The sequence below is a fragment of the Lepus europaeus genome, chromosome 8 (genome assembly GCF_033115175.1).
Source record: "Lepus europaeus isolate LE1 chromosome 8, mLepTim1.pri, whole genome shotgun sequence".
NCBI classification, from domain to species: Eukaryota; Metazoa; Chordata; class Mammalia; order Lagomorpha; family Leporidae; genus Lepus; species Lepus europaeus.
In genome coordinates this window covers 89,263,396-89,276,425 of record NC_084834.1, presented here as the reverse complement: position 1 = coordinate 89,276,425, position 13,030 = coordinate 89,263,396, and the positions used below count along the sequence as shown (strand labels likewise).

The 13,030-nt window shown below is 47.6% G+C and overlaps 1 protein-coding gene across 2 annotated transcripts in view; it reads left to right on the top strand.

Annotated features, from left to right (window-relative positions):
- Positions 1-6,080: 6,080 nt before the first annotated feature.
- Positions 6,081-13,030, top strand: part of HERC6 (HECT and RLD domain containing E3 ubiquitin protein ligase family member 6) — a 58,964-nt gene continuing 52,014 nt past the window's right edge. Inside the window, exons 1-3 of one of the 2 annotated variants that reach the window (XM_062199873.1) lie at positions 6,081-6,564; positions 10,294-10,453; positions 11,297-11,373. In XM_062199873.1, the coding sequence (XP_062055857.1) occupies positions 6,372-6,564; positions 10,294-10,453; positions 11,297-11,373 (430 nt within the window). In that variant the 5' untranslated portion in view covers positions 6,081-6,371. The remainder of the gene's footprint in view (positions 6,565-10,293; positions 10,454-11,296; positions 11,374-13,030) is intronic. The other variant, XM_062199874.1, reaches the window with a different exon arrangement.

The following is a 13,030-nucleotide window of genomic DNA, read 5'->3' as shown; positions in this document are numbered from 1 at the left end:
CTGGCCTCATTAGCAAGGAGCTGAACTGGAGGCAGAACAGCCAGGACTTGAACTGGCACTCTGAAGGGGCATGCCCATGTTATTTGTGGCAGCTTAACCCCCTGTACCACAACACTAGCTTTTCCACCAATTTCAAATGCAAAATAAGAGCATTTAATTCATATGAAAAATCACTAAAATTATGCAGTTCATACTTAACAGTTCTTATATGTTTATGTATTTTATTATCAAAGCAGTGGGAAGAAACATTTCACAAAACTCATTCAACTGTTTCATTTCTTATTTTCAAAAATTTAGCACTTCAATTTTTTCCCCCAAATTGAATAGGCAGAGGACATACAACGAGAGCTCCCATCTTCTGGTTTTTGTTCCAAATGCCTGAATTGCTGGAGATGAGCCATGCTGAAACTGAGAGTTGGAAACTAAATCCAAATCTTCCACATAGGTGGCAAGGACCCAACCAGTGGAGCCATCATGGTTACCTCTCAGGATCTGCCTTAGCTGGGACCTAGGTACTCTGATATGGTTTGCAGGCATCTTAATGGATGTCTTTATCATTAGGTCAAATGCCTAATTTGAGGGGAGAGGGGAGGTGGAGGCGGAGGGGGAGGAGGAGAGAGGGAGGGGGAGGGGGAGAGAGAAATTGATTGAAACAGAGAAGTCCCATTTGCTGCTTCACTCTCAAAAATGCCTGCAGTGGTCTGGGCTGGACCAAATACAGAAGCTGAGAACTTAATTCAGGTCTCCTTAAGTGGGCGGCAGAAACCCAATTACTTGAGCAATCACAATTGTCTCACTGGTCTACACTGGCAGGAAACTAAAGCCAGGAATTAGAGCTGGGGCTCAAATCCAGGCGCTTTCCTGGGTTGTGAGAGTACTAATCAGCATCCTAACCATTAGGCTAACCAGTCCCTAATTCATTTTCTGATACATACATTCCCCCAGCACTTGCTACTGTCAGCTAAATGGTAAGAAAAAACTGAAAGGAAAAAGAATTATGATTACCTTATTTTTTCTTTTTTAATTTGAGAAGCAGGGAAATAAGGACAGCAAAGAGGAGGAGAGAGGAAGAGAGAGAGAGAGAGAGAAAGTGCTCCCATCCACTGGTTCACTTCCCAAATGACTACAATGGCTAGGCTGGTTTGTGTCAAAATTGAGAGCTGGGAACTCAATCCAGGTCTTCCACATGAATGGCAAGAACCCAGTTACTTTGAGCCATCACCCCTGTCTCTCCAAGTATGCATTGCTAAGGAGCTGGAGTCAGGAGGCAGAACCAGGCATTCCAATATAGAACATGGACATTCTAGTCAATAAGCCAAAATGCCTGCTCACTTTTTTTTCCTTCCTATGTCACTATTTGCTAACATTGGAAGTTGCTGGCTAGCATTGGAAAGCAACAGGAGTGAAAAAGGATATGTTAGGGTTCCTTGCTTGTTTCAGTTCTTAGAATGCCTTTGCTTCTTCCTGTGCTGGAAGCAAGTTCCCCTGCAACAAAGTGTGGTCTCTAGGGTCTGTCTGTGCCCTCACTTAGTGATGTAACCTGTTCACACTGGCTGTGGGTCTTCCTGAGCTTCCACGCAGAGTGAGTCCTTGCGAATTCTGGGCTCCTGGGGTATCTTGAATAGTATCTAAAAATGGGGCGGCAAGGAACAGTAAAAACTTTTATTTTATGTAAACGTTTTATTTAGAGGCAGAGAGGCAGACAGGGAGTAGGGCGGGGAGGAGAGAGAGAAACACAAGAAACATGGAGCTTCCACCTACTGTTCTCTCCAAATGCCAGTAATGGGCAGGACCAGGCCAGGACAAAGCTAGGAACCCGGACCTCAATTCAGGTCTCCCACATGGGTGGGAGGCCCAAATACTTGAGCCATCACCTGGTGCCTCCCAGGATGCACATTGCAGGAAGCTGGGATTGGGAGCTGAGCCAGGACTCCACCAGGCCCTCTGATAAAGCTTGTGGGCATCTCAAGTGGCATCTTAACCACCACACCAAATGCTTACCTCCCCCTCCCTTTTCCATTTTTGAGAGACAGAAGCACAGAGAGCACGGCAGATAGACTGTATCTCCTCTGCTCACATTCATGCTCCAGGTTTCCATCAGACTTCACTTACAAAACACAAGCGCAAAGATACAATTATACAGAATTTTAAGACAGCCATAGTAGAACATTAAACCAAGCAGGAAGTGGGGGTGGGCTAAGAGTAGGATGCTGCACTTCCAGCTGCTCTGGCCACATAACCATCAAGCTGACCCTTCCTGCTACATGTGTTTAGAGCAAACATCTTTTCAAATTCCTGGCTGGTAGGTTGTGGGGTGACTGCTCATTGCCCACTAATATCTCTTCCCTCCTTCCTTGACAATGGAAATCCAATTTTATTTGGGTTTGCACTAGGCTCAACTGAAGCCCACAGTTTCCAGCATCTTCTACAGCTGCTATAGCCATGTGAAGAAAGTCTGGGTAGACTGGTGCACACAGAAGTGTTGTTCGGGAGTTGTGGGAGAGTAGCCTCATTCCTTCTTTCACCTGCTTGGAGTAGAGTTGCTGAGCCACAAGTCCACCATCAGGAATCCTGGAGGTTGTCAGTTGGATTCTCAAATGACCCAGAAAGAAGGCATCCAAGCCTCTGAAAAATCACCAAGTTGCCCACAAGCCCTTGGCTGTTCACCTTGGAAATTTTTATGTGTAAGAGAAATAAACCTGTACTTGTTAAAACATTGTTATTTGCAGTTTATTTTAGGCAGGTAAACCTGATCTTCACTTGCATAGAAGACTCCACTAGTTCACATAAGTTAACTAATTAAGTTGAACAATGTTTTAAATATGCATCTCAGAGGACCCTAATTTGAGTGGCAGTCATTTCTAGGATTCCTCTGAATCCTCCCTTTTCTTCTTCCTTCCCAGTTCAAGTCCATTTTCTTCTTTAAAAAATATTTATTTATTTATTTGAGCAGCAGAGTGAAAGACACAGAGAGCTCCTATCTGCCATTCATCCAGGGCTGGCTCATCCTGAAGTCAGGAGACTGGAACTCAATGTGGGTCTCCCACGTGGGTGACAGGGATCCAACTAGTTGAGCCATCACCTGCCATCTGCCCTGGTGTGCATTAGGAGGAAGCTGGAATCAGGAGCAGTGCCAGGACTCTGCACTTTGATGTGGGGCAGACATCTTTGTCCCCCCCCCCCCCCCATATATTTTCTGGAGCTGTGAGATTACTGGCAAACTCAGATATATACAGTGCCAACAATACTACAATAATAGTAATAACACGAGAAGGTAGCATTTTATATCGATTCTAATTAATTTAAATACCAAAACATTGCAAAGAAAATAGAGAATAAAACCATAAAAATCATAAGAATAATAATGACTACATATTAAGAAAGGTATCAACTATTAGTCTACCAATAATGAAAAATACATGTTAAGATTAAAGAAATAGGGGCTGGTGCTGTGGCTCACTTGGTTAATCCTCCGCCTGCAGCTCCGGCATCCCATATGGGTGCCGGTCCAGTCCCGGTTGCTCCTCTTCTAGTCTAGCTCTCTGCTGTGGCCCGGGAGGGCAGTGGAGGATGGCCCAAGTGATTGGGCCCCTGCACCCGCATGGGAGACCAGGAAGAAGCACCTGGCTCCTGGCTTCAGGTCAGCGCAGCGCAGGCCATAGTGGCCATTTGGGGAGTGAACCAACGGAAGGAAGACCTTTCTCTCTGTCTCTCTCTCTCACTGTCTATAACTCTACCTGTCAAATTTAAAAAAAAAGAAAGAAAGAAATAGGGCCAGCACTGTGATGTAGTGGGTAAAGCTGCTGCCTGTGATACCAACATCCCATAGGGCTGCTCCACTTCTGATCCAGCTCTCTGCTAATGGCCTGGGAAAAGGAGTGGAGGATGGCTCAAGTGCTTGGGCCCCAGTACCCACTTGGGAGACCAGGAAGAAGCTTCTGGCTTGTTGCTTGGCCTGGCCCACCCCTGGCTGTTGAGGCCATTTGGGGAGTGAACTAGCGGACGGAAAACTCTCTCTCTCTCTCTCTCTCTCTCTCTCTCTCTCTGTGTGTGTGTGCGCGCATGTGCGCACGCATGCTTGTGTCCCCCCTCTCTTTAACTCTGCCTTTCAAACAAGTAAAAAAAAAAAAAAAAAAATTAAAGCGATCAAGTAGACTAGTGCTGCCATCTAGAGGTAGAATTCACAGTTGCCATTTTGTTTTAAGGAGAATGTGAAGGTCCAGTTTTGAGCGGTCTCCTTTTCCCAGTGATTTGTACTGGGCCCAATTGTGCTGTCCATTTGTGATGAAACACTGGGAGAATCCTCTGGGGAGTAGACTGGAGGTGATTGGCATGGTAGTGGGAGTCTAAAAACTAAGCTGATTTAATGGGTATGTTCTGTTGCCCACCTTGTGCACTTTGATCTCAGAACATTAGGGAGTAAAGCAGAGGAGAGGGGCTGGTGTTGCTGTGCAGTGGGTTAAGCTGCTACCTATGATGCTGGCATCCCATATGGGCGCCGGTTCAAGTCCCATCCAGCTCCCTGCTAAGGCACCTGGGAAAAGCAATGGAAGCCGGTCCAAATGTCTGGTCCCCTGCCACCTCTGTGGGAGACCTGGATGAAGCTCCTGGTTCCTGGCTTCAGCCTGGCACAGCCCCGGTTCTTGTGTGGCCTTTTGGGGAGTGAACCAGCAGGTGGAAGATCCCTCTCTGTCTCTATCACTCCCTCTCTCCCTTTAACTCTGTCTTTAAAATAAATAAACAAATCTTTTTGAAAAATTGAGTTCAGTAGGAGGAGGACAAAGGGAAACTTTCCCACAACTTCTAAGATTCCCTGGAATAAACTGATGGAGATGAAATTGGAGAAAAGGCACACAAATTTACTGAGGTACAAAAAGGGAATGCATGATGCAGACAATTCTGAGAGCAGGTGACTTTTGGGGGAGCACTGGTGGCCTGCAGAATGCACAGTGGTTTGTAAATGATGCTCCATGGAACTGGTGTGCAACAAAAATCGCTCCAGACAGGAGGAACTCAGAGGAAAGCCTCTTCTGGCATCTGCTTTCTAGGTTCCCTTGATTGAAATAATCAGCCTGGGGCAGACGGTTGGTGTAGTGTTTATGACATCTGCGTGCCACATCAGGGTACCTGGGTCTGATCCCTGTCTCCAGTTGCCTGATTCCAGCATTCTTGCTAATGCAAACCCCGGAAGGCAGCAATGATGGCTCAAGCACTAGAACACTCAGATGGGAGACCTAGATTGAAATCTCAGTTCCCAGCTTCATCCTAACCCAGCCCAGCCATTGCAGGTATTTGCATAATGAGAGCTCTTTCTATGCCTCTCTGCCTAACCAATCAATAATTAATAAATAGTATTAACCAAAGATAGAATATTCTTGCAATACAAAGTGGAATCGCTGTCAATTTGGAGGTTCCCATGTCTCCCCCCCGCCCCGTTTCTCGAAATCTTCCTGATAGTTTCTCAGAGATGCTAGTTCCTTCAGCCTCTGCCTTCTACTACCTGTTTCATTCTTCTTCTTGATGCCACCTGATGTTACACTGTATATTTATTAATCTGCTTGTGTTCTTTTAAATACACCGTGAAGATGTTTTTCTTTACACGCTGTGTTTCCACTGCCAGAAACAGTGTCTGGGGGTGGGCAGTCGCTCAGATGCTTTTACTAAGCTCACTAGGCGTTATTCCAACTCTTTAGATGTTATTGCTTGAATCATTCTAACATATTTGATTTGCTATCTTACTGTTCATTTGTATTCCTTTCTTCCTAATCAGAGTGCTCGTTCGAGTCCTTGTTCCCTCTGCCCCCCCCCCCTTAATAAGATTTTTTTTGAATGGGGAGGGGGAGAAGGAGACCTCCCCCATATGCGGGTCCACTCCCCAAATGCCTGAAGGTCCAGGATTGGACGAGGGTCCAAGAACTCCAACGTTGGGGATAGGGGTCCAAACACTTGGGCCATCTCCTGCTGCTTTCCCAGGCCATTAGCAAGGGAGCTGGATTGGAGCCGCCTGGACGCCAGCCAGCTCTAGTTTATAGGATGCCACGGCCAGCAGGGGTTAACGCAACGCCAGCCCCAACTGTCCACTTTTCCTAGATGAGGCAACCTTTCTCGAAGCGGCACCGCTGAGGATCACGACTTAGGATGGAAGTGCCGGCGCTCTTCCTCTGCAGTCCGCTCTGCTCTTGAGCCCGGGGAGCTGGGCAGGGCAGCGAGTAATCTACGTGAATTCGAGGAGGGGCTACGCTACTGGGGCGGGTTGGCAGGCAGGTGGAGCTCAGAGAGGGACCCAGCCACCCAGACTCCTGACTTCCAGGGAAACTTTGCACCCCGAACTCCAGCATCTGGGCGCGAGCTCGGGCGGCAGGGCGCGCGGGATGTACTGGTGCTGGGGCGCCGACGCGGGGAAGCCGCGGCGCCAGCGCGCGGCAGGCGGCGCGGAGCTGCGGCAGGCGGCCAGCGGGGAACGCCACTCGCTGCTGCTGCTGACCGACGGCACCGTCCAGTCGTGCGGGGACAACGGCCGGGGCCAGCTGGGCCGGAAGGGCAGGCGTCCTGCGGAGCGGCCAGGTGAGGATGGGCTTCGGATGCTGGGCGCGGGCGCTGCGAGCCGAGCGGATGGGGTGCGGGGGCGGCTGGCGTGCTGGGCCGCAGGGCGGGGTGGAGGTGGCGGAAAGGACCCCCGGAGCTAGCTGCGGGTACAGTTGCTTAGGTTTCGTTTCCGCCCCGCGCCTCGCGTTCGTTTCGGTTTCCATTTTCTCTTCAAAGCAAACCTGAGAGAGGAAACCGTGACGGTGCTCCTGGGGTCACTGACGAGATGCGCTGCTCCGGCGTGCGCGGGCGAGCTGCGGGAGGCGGGCTGACGGTCAGTCTACAGATGGGACACCTGCGACTCCCTCAGGGTCATCTTCTCTTAACGTACAGAATATAGAATAGCATAGCGGTTTTACCGTTCCTGATTATTGTAGAAGCGGGACAGAAATAATCCGTAATTCCAGCATCCGAACACGACGCCTGTCAGTGCGTTTCCTCGATACAGTTTGGTAGGTGCAGTATCTGTACCACTCTGTAAAATGCATTGTCACCAAACGTAATTTCATCAACATAATTTTCTTTTATAATGGTGTTTTTTTTTTTTTTAAGATATATCTAAGTTTCTGAATTAACATTTTGGGCTCCAGGAGCTCCCCTCCCCTCCCCTCCTTCACCCCCCCCCCCCGCCTCCCCCCCCCTTCCCTCCCCTCCCTTCCTCTCCCCCTCTCCTCTCCAGGCTGAATGACAGACAGAGGGAGAGTCAGGAAGAGGTCTATCCATTCACTAGGTCACTCCCCAAATGTCCTTAAGGAAGCCCAGAGCCTGAAGCTCCATCCTGGTCTCCCAGGTGGGCTGGGAGTTTGGCTGACCTCTGCTGTTTTCCCAGGCACATGAGCAGGAGCTGGATGGGAAATGGAGCAGCCAGGACTTGAACTGGCACTGTGATCTGGGATGAAGGTAGCAGCTTAACTCAAGCATCACAGTTTTTCCACTTGTGAAAATTAAGTCATGACTCATTAGGGACTTTTATAAATAAGATTGACTTACATTCCTGCAGGTAAATATTTGACCTTTTTAAAAAATTTACTTAAGGCCAGCGCCGTGGCTTAACAGGCTAATCCTCCGCCTTGCGGCGCCAGCACACCGGGTTCTAGTCCCGGTTGGGGCGCCGGATTCTATCCCGGTTGCCCCTCTTCCAGGCCAGCTCTCTGCTATGGCCCGGGAGTGCAGTGGAGGATGGCCCAGGTCCTTGAGCCCTGCACCCGCATGGGAGACCAGGAGAAGCACCTGGCTCCTGGCTTCGGATCAGCACGATGAGCCGGCCGCAGCGGCCATTGGAGGGTGAACCAACGGCAAAAGGAAGACCTTTCTCTCTGTCTGTCTCTCTCTCACTATCCACTCTGCGTGTCAAAAAAAATTTTTTTACTTAAAATAATTTCAAGAAGTGTTTGGAAGAACCTACTCTCTTAGAGTGCCCAGGGACTATACATTAACCAACAAAAGACAGATTAACAGTAAATAAAACATACTACTTTATTAATCCTTTCTTGGGGGGGATTTCCACACATGGGAATTCACAGAACATAAGTGAAGCCCAAAGAATTGCTTAGGTTCAGGTGCATGTATACTGTATTTAACAGCGAAAAGATGGTTTGGGGATCCAGGGATAATTGATGACTAGGAAACACACAGGAGAACCTAGTGAAGATAACAGTTGTGCTGTAAGGGTTGTTTATGTAAGCTCATCTTACTGCTGACTTTTCATCTAGAGCAATATGGGTTGCTGTTCCTGGTACATGAGAGGAGGCACCTTCAACAAAGATATGTTAAAACCTGTTTTTAGGGCTATAAAAGAACAGAGAGCCCTTACTCCTGTTGATTCTCAATTGCCTAAAGCTCAAAATTATCCTCATGCCAAAGTGGCATATGTTTCGGGTGGCATGTCCTCATCCCTTTCACGTGGAGATGACGAACAACATGATACTTCCAAATTGCTATGCAGGAAGGCTGTGCCTGTTTCTACCTTTGGGAGTGTGTGGATCTTTGGGAAAGTTCTTGGCATCACATAGATGAAAAGTAAATTGTTTGATGAGGTGGGTGTTTGGTGCAGCAGTTAAGACACTGCTTAGCATGCCTGGCACCCATTTTGGAATGTCTAAGTTCAAATGCTGGTTCTACTTCCAATTCCAGATTCTTGCTAATGTATCCCCTGGGAAACAGCAGGTGTTGGTTCAAGTTCTTGGGTTCCTGTCACCATGTGGGAGACTTGGATTGAGTTCTAGGCTCCTGGCTTCAGCCTGACCCAGCCCTCTATGCGGTAGGCATTTGGGGGAGTAAACCACAGATAGAAGGTCTCTCTGCCTTTAAAATAAATAAAAATAAGTAGCTGGAAAGGATAAGATCACAAAAATAAAAGTCTTTAATGTTACAAAAACTGTACTGGTAGTGATATTCTGAATGCCAATCTTTAATTCAGAGACAGACCATTTGGGAAAACAGGTTAGATCTGCTTTAGGAGAGTGTCATCAGGTTCTCATTTGCAGACACGTTCAGGGGCTCTGGAAGCGCATGTTTCTGCACTTTTCTTTGTAGGAGGATCTAATATCTGCCTCTCACACCTGTGAGACAGACATCTTGCCAACTTCCTCCTAAGCGAGGGATTCATTGCTCTCCATGTTCAGGGTTTGGGAGACAGAAGAGTATAGCGGAGGACGTCTCATCTCTGCCCCCCTACCGCCACCCTGAGTTTTGCCTCCACCATCAGAAAGAAGCATGTGGCCAAGAGTCATAGTCCCTAGAGTTCCCCTCTCTCCGTGATGCCTGCCCTTTAAAATTGCAGCTGATAAAAGATAGACTTCAGTACTTGAAACTTCCAAAGAGTTTATTGGCACTCTCAGCAATTCATGAACTGGTGTTGACCTATCTCACACGTTGGGCTCCACCAGAGGGAAAAAGAAAGGATGGAAGGGAAAAGCATGTATGAAGTGTGTGAGGATGCAAAGGCTGAATATATTTGATTGGTTGGACTGGGAAGTCCCTAGTTAGAGGTTAGCTGGTGGTTTCTGATTGGCTATGCTTACGTTTCACTTGCCCAATCTGCGGCGACCATGTTCTCTGAGTTGTGTTTCAGTTTGCTTACATAGGAAGCCAAGGTGGTAGAGTCAGCTCAGCTGAATGACTGTCCAATGAATTACATTAACACAACTGTGTTCCCATAAAGACAGTGTAACACACATGAGCTGATTTCCTTGATACTTAGCATAGATATTAGGCCTTGATTTAAAAGTTCATGGGGGCTGGCGCCGTGGCTCAACAGGCTAATCCTCCGCCTTGCGGCGCCGGCACACCGGGTTCTAGTCCCGGTCGGGGCACCGATCCTGTCCCGGTTGCCCCTCTTCCAGGCCAGCTCTCTGCTGTGGCCAGGGAGTGCAGTGGAGGATGGCCCAAGTGTTTGGGCTCTGCACCCCATGGGAGACCAGGATAAGCACCTGGCTCCTGCCATCGGAACAGCGCGGTGCGCCGGCCGCAGCGCGCTACCGCGGCGGCCATTGGGGGGTGAACCAACGGCAAAAGGAAGACCTTTCTCTCTGTCTCTCTCTCTCTCACTGTCCACTCTGCCTGTCAAAAAAAAAAAAAAAAAAAAAGTTCATGGGAGCGGGCAAAGAATCTGGGAGACCCATCTTTTGGAAGGAAAGTGCTGTCTTCAACTCTTTGCTCAATTAATGACATCCTGGGCACTGTTCCATTTTGTTTTTCTTCCCAAAGAACAAATTCAGGCCTTGGGAACTCTACAAGTGGAATTCGTGAGCTGCGGGAAGGAGCACTCCCTCGCTGTCTGCCACAAGGGCAGGGTCTTCGCGTGGGGAGCAGGTTCTGAAGGGCAGCTGGGGACAGGAGACTTTAAGGAAACCACTTTTATACCTTCGTAAGTATTTCCATTCATGCCTTTCTTCGTGCATTGTTTTTGAGTACCAGGCACCATGAAGGATGCCAGGATACAAAGCTGACTATGACAAGTGCAGTCCTTAACCTTGAGGATTATGGAGCAGGGAGCAAAGAAGGCACAAGAAAGTATACTCCAGTTGCTACTTAATTGGAGTCCCAGGAAGGAAGAGGGCAGAATGGAATGTGAGCATGTGGCCTTGATAGTTTAATCTTATCTGTGGGAGTGCAACTGTGGGCCATTTGGAAAGCTTGCATCAAAGTGAAAACATTTGGCTACAGAAAATGCAGGAGGAAATCTTCACTGGACTTCTTGTATCCAACTAAAGCAGAGCCTCCCCAAAACACAGTTGACAGCACCTACCTGCTTTGGGGTCTCTTGGAAATCAGATGCCCATTACCGCTGCTTCACCAGATGTGTTATCTGAGATACTTTTGTTTATTTTTAAATTAATTTATTCGAGAGGCAGTGAGAGAGAATTCCTGTTTGCTGTTTCACACCAACTGCCCATAATAGCTGGGACTGGGCTACGTCAAAGCTAGGAGCTGGGAACTCAGTCTGCGACTCCCATATGAGTGGCAGGGACCGAAGTACTTGAGCCATCCCTTGCTGCCTACAGTGGTCTGCACTAGCAGGAAGCTGGAGTCAGGGTCAGAGCTGGGTATCAAACCCAGGTTCTCTGGTATGGGATGCTGCCATTTTACCCATTAGACGCAGTGCCCCTGCCTTCCCCCACCCCCAGCCCCAACCTCAGGAGTCTTCTATTATACCTGGCAACTCATCCTGAATAAGGATTAATAGATTTTTGTATCCTTTTTATTGTAGGAAAATAAAAGCTCTGACTGATATAAAAATAATACAAGTAGCCTGCGGACACTACCACTCCCTGGCACTATCAGCAGGTAAAGAACAACTTTTGGACCTCAGGGCTTTCATATAAATGACAACTATGGCTTTTGAATGTGTTGGGCTTCATTTTAATGCACTGAGAGCATTTGAACTTTCCACTTTCCTAAGATGTGTTGCTGTGCATTTTTCCCCCACCTTTTTTTGTTCTTATTGTACTCTAAATAGTGCCTAATCCATATCATATGGCCATAAAGGGCCATCTCTGGGACCGCCCTCCACCCTCAGAACTTGGTAGTGGCTTTATTTCCAGGCCCTCACCCTTTATGCGGAATAGCCTGTCTACAACTGGCAACCCTCGACTGATTAAGGACTATTTGTCTTTTTTATTTAGATCAAAGAAAGTGGAGTACTTTTAAAGATTTATTTATTTATTTGAAAGAGTTACAGAGGGAGAAAGGGATGGCCAGAACTGGGCCGACCCAAAGCCAGCAGGCAGGAGCTTTTTCCAGATCTCCCATAGTTGCAGGGGCCTAAGGACTTGGGCCATCCTCTGCTGCTTTCCCAGGTGCATTAGCAAGGAGCTGGATCAGAAGTGGAGTAGCCAGGACTTGAACTGGCACTGATATGGGATGCTGGCACTGCAGGCAGCAGCTTTACCTGCTATGCCACGGTGCTGGCCCCAGTCCTGTACCCTCTTATATGTAGTGAATGGAGCTTGCAAATTAAGTGGACAGAAGACAGATTAACAGAAAAAAGGCAATGAATTTTTACAAGTATTTTTGTGCACAGAAGGTCACAGAAAAGAAGTAGAGCTCAAAGAGGTAGTTAGACTTGGGGCCTCATATTTTAACCAAGGGAAGGGAATTTGGGCTTCAAGAGATGATGAATTGTGTGGGAGGCGACTGGAAATGAAGGGAAGGGAAGGTTGTCGTAGTCAGGCCTTTTTATGCAGACTCGTCTCGATGCTGGTTCTCTCCAGTGGTAAGTCACTCTCCTCTCCTTGGTATGAGAGAGGGGGACACCTCCACAAAAGGAAGCGTGTGCCCCGTTTTCAAGGCACGTGTTAAGGCAGAGAACTCTCCTTGCACGCATTGATTCTCCGTTGCCTTCCACTCACAATAATCCTATGACAACGTGGCGTATTTTGGGGTAATGTACCTTGGTCCTCCCCAAGGGACACGTAGCACTTGTGTATTCCTCAGGTGACGTCTTATGCATCATTGCAGTTGTGCAAAGGAGCTATGGACAAAGGAGCTTTGACCGCCTTCTATGTGCTGGTTTCTGTGTTAAATACTTTACTTGTGTTGTCTTATACAATTGCCTAAGAAAGACAGAAGCTAGCTACTGTTTGTAAACTAGTCTCAGACATGAGCAAGTTTGGGCTCAGAGACTTTCAATAATTTGACCAAGGCTTATACACTAAGAAATGTAAGAAGTGGAATTTGAACTTCTACTGGTTATGTCCCATCCTAAGTGCTTAACCACCATACCACACAGACTATGAGAATCACAGCAAGGTTCTCATGCCTTAGGTATATACTTAGCTGGGATCCTAGCTCATATGATTCCTTTGACCTACCACTTCCAGCTATTTGTGGACAAGTGAACTTTGCTGAGACTCACTGTTTTCTCTATAGGATATTGATGCCTAACTTACAGGTTTATTTTATTTTATATTTAAAGATTTACCTATTTATTTGAAAGTCATAG